General features: G+C 30.9%; 1 protein-coding gene across 1 annotated transcript; it reads right to left on the reverse strand.

The window, feature by feature from the left end:
- Window positions 1-3,434: 3,434 nt before the first annotated feature.
- LOC111287435 (ADP-ribosylation factor 1-like) lies at window positions 3,435-6,408 on the reverse strand. The gene is made up of 7 exons (XM_022878010.2): window positions 6,288-6,408; window positions 5,594-5,764; window positions 5,151-5,221; window positions 4,873-4,992; window positions 4,126-4,244; window positions 3,961-4,042; window positions 3,435-3,710 (listed from the first exon to the last, which is right to left on the reverse strand). The coding sequence occupies exons 2-7, from the start codon at window positions 5,739-5,741 to the stop codon at window positions 3,705-3,707; spliced, it is 546 nt and encodes a 181-aa protein (XP_022733745.1). The 5' UTR covers window positions 5,742-5,764; window positions 6,288-6,408; the 3' UTR covers window positions 3,435-3,704.
- Window positions 6,409-8,986: the final 2,578 nt, after the last annotated feature.

Consider the following 8,986-nt stretch of genomic DNA (forward strand, 5'->3'; position numbering starts at 1 on the left):
CGAAAAGACTGAAAATCAATTAGTTGATAATTTTTTATTTCAACACTCAGATTTTGCATGCAATAAAATAAACTGAAACTCAAAAGATCAAGACATTATGAACCACATAATAAGAAAAAACAAAAAATAAAATTGTAGATTTTACATGCAACAACAAATTAAATGAAACTTACAAAATTAAAACCCATTTAATCAAACCCAAAAGAAAATCTTTGGCACTAGTCTCATCATAGAAGGAAATTGGAACTCTATGCCTAAATGTTGTCGTCTTGACCGATGATGGCGGTGACAGATAGATGGTTTCTTCCTATTTCGCACATCAAGTGCTCATCAAAATTTTTAGCCTTTATTCGTCACGACGAGGTGCTCCATTAGCGGCACCTGAAAGAATAACTCTAAACAAAAAGAAAAGCAAAAGGCTAGAATAAATAGCTGTAATGCAAATTTTTTTTATTATCCAAATTTATCTTTCAATATCTTTTAATAAATATTGATAAGTTATTTATAAAATTACAGTCCCACGATCTTTTAATAGATATTGATAAGCTATTTGTAAAATTACAATCCCACAATCAGGTAATTGCTTTTATATATAGCTATAGATATTATTTATTATTATTAAAATTAAGAAGAAAATGTATATATATAAAAAAAAAAAACTTTACAAAAGTAACAATTAAAACAAGCAAATAAGAGATTGTAAATTAATTACCTTTTTGCTATAACCATTGCTAAAAAAAAAAAAAAAAAGATGGTACTTTACGAGTAGAACCCACAGTTACATATTGTGTAGACCCCACGATCACATATTGTGACTGTCCCAACTAAACCCAAGCAAATAGTATGTTTCCTTCAAAGGAAACGTAGTATATAGCATTTTTTACTTTATATATTGTTGCAAACACGACATGTCTTTTGAAAGAAACGTAATAAATAATCATAATTACTAAATTTCAAAGATGACAAACGCAAGATTTAAGTGGCAAAAAGCTAAAATTTTAAAAGTTGTTAAATATTGCATTTTTGTTGAAATACATGCAGTAAATAATAATAATATTAATAATAATTACATTTTAAAACATACAAACACAATATTTTAATGAGAAAATAAAAAAATAAGTATAAATCAAATACTACAATTTTGTTAAAATAAACATAATAAATAATAATAATTACTGTATTTTAAAGCATAGATTTACAGTATTTTAGTGAAAAAAATTAATAATCAATTAAAAAATTCCAAAAAAAATCACAATTATTGTCTTTGTTTTCAACGAACCAATATTTGACATTTGAAAAAAAAAAAAAACTTAATATACATTAATTTTCAAAAGGATAAAATAAAAAAATAATATTTTTTATTCAGATTAAATGTGAGATAAAAAGAACTTAAAAAATTATAGGAAGAAGTGGGTTTTTGATTTCAAAACTTTAAATATTATTGAAAATCTAAGATTATTATTAAGAATCAGATATCGCTGAACTATACATAAAAATTTGATTATTCAATAGTAACATTTCTAGAGAAAATTTCAAATTCCCTCCATCCAAACACTTCTTTGACGACTTCAAATTTTTTTCGTTCAAAATTTTTTGGTAAAAAATTCCGTCAACTAATATCAACGGAATAAGGGCTTTACCTACGGATCATAGATGACTATAAGACAAGAATGTAAATCAATGTCTGTCCGAAAAAGCAAGAGTTAAAGGAAGAGCAAGCGCTTGTACGTAAGATTGCAGGGAAGAGTACTAGAGCTGTTTATGTTGCTCCTATAGCAATTAATCGTTGGTTTAAATAATTCCTAAGCTTTGAAACACTATTATGCTTCCTTTTCAACATGAAAGAAATTAAGGAAAGCTGATTTTCCACTAGTTTTGCCTCCAGAATCCATTTCCCCTATGAAATCACAAATATTTGATCATGCATGCTAGCCCGCTTTGCTGCAAGCCTGCAATGGTGACAATTTTCCAGAGGTCCACATTCCAAACAATCAGATAGAGCCAAATCACATCTTGACCTTTCCTTTTTACTTTTATTGTCTCATAAGCATTAATGATGCAGCAGGACTATAATTCATGTTCAATTCAAAAGAACAATGAGTAACTAATCCAGAACAACGTGAATTTTGAACCCATGGACTTTTGTTGCACTCTCTATCTACCAGAGAAAGTATGCGATAACAAAGAAAAAAGAAACACTGTTTTAATTTTGTTCACTTAAATGGATATTTTGTTGAAAGTTGGAACCTTGCTCTTATCTTCAAGTGGACCTAAACAATGTCCTGTTTTGATTGTCAGGTCTTCCTTTGGAGGGTCTCAAAGTACTGAAAATGAAGGAAGCAAGAAAGAAAACCGACTTCGAATAGGCGTTCGAGTTCAAGGACTTTAAACCTTCCTTAGTTCAAATATGGCTTAGCATTGACTGGAAATTTACGATGAGAACAAAATTCGAGTGGTGTGTATGAAACCAGAAACAAGGCTTAGCCTCTCATTCTGAGTGCATGGTAGGATCTCAATCACGCACTTCCTGCTTGAAAACTAGACTTCCAATAACTTAAAAAAGTTAAAAACTTTTTGGTCCTCCAGGAATTTTTTCAACATATTCGTGCTCAACTAGCTAAAACAAACAATGGACTTCCCTGATGTTGTAGTATTATCTTACTTGTGGGGATGGAAGCTCCAAAAGCACGCTTGCGTATATATAAACTGTACAATTCTCAAAAACTTTTTGTGGGCTGGCCAGTCAGCGCGTGTTGTGAGCCTAATCTTTTTGGTTAGAACCATTTCAGATTTGCCTTGATTATGCAAAATCAATGACCTTTCTATGTATAAGCTCTAAGCTCTCTACATGATCAGATTGTGATCAGGGCGTTAGCCATCTGGTCTGACTAAAGCAGTGAACTCTTTTCATAGGAACTATTTAGGATGACTATAAGAGTTTGTGGTTCTGCTTATGCAATAAACATGAGGACTATGACTGTCTTTCCTTACAAAATCAATCGGACCTACCCATTTGTTAGTTACTAGGGAATTTTCATTTTCTTCTTTTTTTTTTTTTTTTAGTAAGGGGAATTTTCATTTTCATTAACTCCAAAAGGGGAATGGATCATGAAGCAGAACTGATATGAAGTCAAAATGTTTTAACTTTTCTTTTTTGTGTTTCAAAGAAGCCAAATTAGCCCCCTTTGAGTTTCAAAAAAATACATCAGCAACGCCATAATCCTTTCAGATCATGAGCTGGTATTTAGCTGGAAATGAAGTGATGGATGCATAGGGTCCCAAGCTATAGCACAGGGTTGATATGCAGTTTTTGATAATCATTTGGGAGTGTGAACGTTTGCTTTTGTAAAAATAGTGAATACATTAATGCAGTTTTTGTGAACTAGCATTGTTTCTATTGAATGGAAATTGATTGGTAAAACCCAAAAAGGTAATTAAAGCAAATTGCAAAGACGCACAAAATTAGTTTTGATTAGAGCCAGAAGCATTGCATCCAAAAGGTATGTATCCAACCAACCAGTTTTTAGTTACAATATGGTCCTAAACTAAAATGCTCATCACCAAAAGAAAAAGGCATAACAACAATCCAACTGTCTCAGATGAAAAATGAGGGCAAAAGGACAAACTAAAAAAAAAAAAAAACTTAGATAATATTCACCCCTGCATCCAAAATTTCCCATATTGCAGAACTCTTCTTAATGGCTTCAGCCCTGCAAAATCGCATGTGACCATAAGCAAACAGTAAAAGGGAACTTTCAACTATTTAATAGTGTAATTTTTCCCAACATGCGTATTTCACTCTAGAATCTAGCTGCAACTTAATCAATGAGGAAAAGAAACATAGAATGTACAACCGAACAAACATCAAACAGTTTGACCATTAAGTTATACTTATTCTTGAAGGACGAATAGATTAAGTAAAATGACCACAAAGATACTTGTGCTATTATCCATTCATACCTTGGTAGCTATGTTGTTGGAAAGCCAATCCAAACCCTCATAAAGCCCCTCGCCGGAAGTTGCACAGGTGCTCTGGATGTACCTAAAAAGACCACCAAGGCAACTCACAGGTAATGAATAAGAATATTGCAAACTACAGCATGAAAACACAATGCGAAAGCTTACCAGTGACGCTGTCGAAGGGAATGGAGGCCAAGCTTATCAGTTATTTCAGCAGCATTCATAGCATTTGGAAGATCCTGCTTGTTTGCAAATACAAGCAACACTGCATCTCGCAGCTCATCCTGAAAACAAGTAACAGTAAACTTGTTAATCAAAAAAATCCAGCAAAACTAAACCAAGAGCAGAAGATTCAACACATGCTCCTATGTTTACCCTCAATAATTCAGTATCTATCCATCTTCATTTGATAATTTGGGTATCCACATGGACAATGTAAATGTCAAAAATCATTATTTGGACAAACAAGAAATTTAAGAACATTAAGCTAAGTTTGATGAAAAAATATTTGGAAGAAAACCAGCACCATAGTTAATGCAAACAACTTTCATTGAATTTAATCATTAGCTTCTAAAATTGTAGTTTCACACACTATATTGTTTCTTTGAATCCACATGTCTTTCAACACAACATTCACTCAATAGCACTTGTCATAATGGTCTTTGCAATCAACAGATCAAGTAACTTATTGACTAGTAAGCGCAGGGCAGCGGGTATCTGACTTTCCCAGACCCCACCATAGAGGAAAGCCGTGAACACTAGTCTCCCTTTTGCTTGTGTATAGCCACTAAATCTAATTTTATATTATGGCAGCGAACATAGCATCCAAAAGCCACTTATAACAGCAAAATATAATGCATAAACAATAACCATAAAAACAAAGGTGGTTACACTTAAAAGTAACTACCATACCTCATTCAACATTCTATGCAATTCATCCCTAGCCTCAACAACACGGTCTCTGTCATTACTGTCAACCACAAAGATTAGACCCTGTGTATTCTGGAAGTAATGCCTCCACAAGGGACGAATCTGCATGATTAAGAATGAAAAACCAGGATGTTATTGGTTAGCCATTGCTTGGATATCAGATTATGTAAAGACCCCTAACTATTATTGTGTCAGAAATTAAAAGTTTATCTGCAATGTTGCTGAATAACAAGGCTAAACATCAAAGTAAAAAGCTCTACCTTGTCCTGACCACCAACATCCCACACGGTGAAACTGATGTTCTTATATTCCACGGTCTCCACATTAAATCCTGGAAAAAAAACACATATGACAAACCATGAGCATGGACCAATACATCACAAACATGAGTATCTTATTGGAACCACAAGCTCAACTAGCCAAATGATCCAATCCTAGAATGAAAATCTATTGTCTGTAATGCAACTACAAGTTCCACAGGACCAAGAAAGATATATACTAAAAAAAAAAAGACAACAACGGGACAAACTAGATTACATGCTTTGCTAGATAATCTGTTTCATGGAGTACATGACAATAGACATTGTCTAAATAAAGTGCAAGCAATCATAACAACAGAAAATTATTTAGAAGTAATCACCAAAAGCAGAGATTAACACACACACAAAAAAGAAAAAAAAGGATTAGCAATAAGAGCGCTTACCAATGGTGGGAATAGTGGTGACAATCTCTCCGAGCTTGAGCTTGTACAAGATTGTAGTCTTACCAGCTGCATCAAGACCCACCATCAAAATTCGCATCTCCTTCTTGGCAAAAAGCCGGCTGAAGAGCTTTGTGAATGTCAGTCCCATTTCTCTTCCCTAGCTGTTGATCCCTAAATATTATGAAAATTCAGACATTATTTCCTTTTTTTAGGCCAACACACAGATATTGTTTTCAAACAACCCAAAAAGAATAACTCATATAAACTAATTCCCAATCAATAATAAAATTTCAAAGAATCAAACAGATCTGAAGGTAGAAGTGCAAAAAGTCAATGCCATGACGTCATTTTTACAAAATTCCATTGAGAATTCAAGAAAAGTCATAGATATAAGCAAAGGCAAACAACAGATCTAGAATAACTCATCACAGAATTCTTCAGATCAGAAAGGAAATCAACAAAATTTCTCATAATTCCACACGCAAGACATGAAATGAACTAATAAACAAGGAAATCAAGCTACGAACGGTTCTTAAAAAAAAAAGTTTTAAACGATAGTGACACGATTTCAAAGCCTCACACCTAAGGAAAAAAGAGAATCATCCAGTAATGCAAATTGAATTGATTTATTCACATTTATCGCTTGCGAGATCGAAAAGCAAAATCGAAACAGAGATTTGAATTATTATTATACCTTTGGAGATAATCACAGAGGGATCCGTGAGAGAAAACCGCGAGAGCTTTTGATTTTGAATGAAAAGGAAGAAAGAGAATCGGAGAGAGAATTTTTGAGGCCAAGGCAAATTCTGGTTTACAGGGGTTGAGAAATGCCGACTATGATGATTTATAGCCAAAGGAGGCCAAGAACCGGTCCATGGGTGTACCACACATGATACTTTTCCTGGTCATCTCACTGAAAATAACAAAATTGCCCCCGCATAAAGTTTCACCTGATAGGTTGCAATCAGTCATTAACACGTCACTGTTATTTATAATGCTGTGTGCAATCTGAGCTTTCCTAAACGTGACCAAATTTTATTACAGAGGATCAAAAAAATTTTATTATTTTATTTATATTAAATATTTTAAAATTTTACTTAATTTAAAAAAAAAAGTAAAAGTTTGCTTAATTAGGAGAAATTCATATATATATATATATTTTTAGAATCTTGATAATAAATATTTGTTTTTCATATTTGATTTAAGATAATTTAATTATAAAAAAAAAAAATTTTAACAGTACTTAAAGTTTCAGAATTAAAATTTTATTTTTTTGTGATATTCTAAGATTTTGAATAAAAAAAATTACTTTATTTTTAAATTTAACTTAAATAAAAAATTATCACATAACTACTATCTTTTTGAAAAATATGTTTGAAAATGATTGAAATTTAGTTATAGGTTTTTGTCAATGATATTTTTTTTTATATTGCAATTAAAGCGTTTCAATGAAAAAACTTTATAATCCATAATCAATTAAGGTATTTGTTTGAAGAAATGCCTTAATTGATCATCAATTATAGCATTTCATCCTTGATCATCAATTAAGCATTTTGTTCATCAAACACCTTAATTAATCATCAATTAAGGCGTTTCTTCATATAAATGCTGTAATTGATCTTTTATTAAATATTTTTGCTCTTGAAGATAATGTTATGATATAAATACTTTTCAGTCAATTATACTTTTCAATATACTAAAGATTAAAGTATCCATCAATTAAGGCACTTGTATGAAAAAACGCATTAATTGGTTATCAATTAAGGCATTTCTTCTTACAAATGCTTTAATTATCGCATATTAAAATTTTATTTTCTATCTTCAAGATTATGTTCTAACAATATGAACGTTGTAATGTCTAATCATGAAGTAAAAAAACTTATATTTTATACATCAAATAAGAAATTTGTATATATAGAATGCCTTATTTGATATCTTCATCATGTTTCATTAACCAATATGTTTTTTATTTTTATTTTAACATATCTCAGCTCATAGTTTTTACTTTTCTCTTTGAACCAATTTCAACTTTAACATCCATCATTTAATCTTTGTCCTATTAAGTTTATCTTTATTTTTTTACACAATTTTGTATATACTTTCAGATTGATCTTTTTATCATACTTTCTTATTGATCTTTTTATCTTATTTGCATTATTTGTTGCCTTCTAATGCTTTTTTTTTTAAATATTTGTAGATGTTGTTTAGATTTGAATTTATGTTTCTGATATAAAATTCTTGTTTTGTGGTTCTTTGTTTTAGCTTTTTCATCCACAAATGTTTTATTGTTGATTTATATTTTCTTTGATGATGTTTGATAGATTCTATGTACCAAATGCCAAGATTTGCTTTCCATTTATGTTTTCAACTTTAATGATATTCTGTCTTCTAAACAATTATGGCTAATTGATCACTAGGAATGAAGATACATTGGTTACATTACTTATTATGCATTTGAATCAGATGAAGACTTTGTTGCATGTGTTATGTTTTATTGCTGTAATTTATTACATATGAATGTTAAAAAATGATGTAGATTATCTTAAGGTGGAACATCTTATGATAGGCTATATATTAAAGAGTTAAACTTAAATGCAATGATTTTTAAGAGTGATAAACAATGTATAAATAATACTATAATGGACAGGAAAGTTTTAACAAAATTAAGTCATTTGTTTAAATTAAAAGGGAGGTTATAGTTATCTAGACATATGTCAATAGAAGAATTAGTTATCAGATTCCTCCACATAATAGCTCATCATACAAAAAATAAGGTTATGAAGCGTCAAGGGGCTAGATCTGGAAAGACAATTAGTAGATAATTTCATTTAATGTTGAATTCTGTTTCAAGATTGCAAACATTATTATTTAAAAAACCTGAACCACTACAAAAAAATTTAATAGATAATAGATGAAAATGGTTTAAGGATTGTTTTGGCACCTTAGATGGGAGATACATCAAAATTAATATAAACGCAGTAAACAGGCCTAGGTACATAATTAAGAAAAATGAAATTACTACCAATGTCCTTAATGTTTGCACCCTAGATATGCAATTCATATATATTTTACCGAGATGAAAAGGTTCTGCAATAGATGACAGAGTGCTAAAGGATGCCATTACACGTAAAAATGGGTTAAGGATCCCACAAGATATTATTTTTATTATATTCGTGTTATGTTAAAAATGAAACACCTTTTTCCATATTATTAATGTTGTTGAGTAGATAACAAGTAATTGCTATTTGTGTGATGCTGGATACACAAATAGGGAAGGATTCTTGACACTTTATAGAGGTCAATAGTACCATCTTAATGATTGAAGTGCAGGACTCCAACCGATGACTCCATAAGAATACTTCAATATGAAACACTCTCAAGTAAAAAATTGTA

The sequence above is a fragment of the Durio zibethinus genome, chromosome 4 (assembly GCF_047325235.1).
Source record: "Durio zibethinus cultivar Kanyao isolate XHJ-2024 chromosome 4, ASM4732523v1, whole genome shotgun sequence".
Lineage (NCBI taxonomy): Eukaryota > Viridiplantae > Streptophyta > Magnoliopsida > Malvales > Malvaceae > Durio > Durio zibethinus.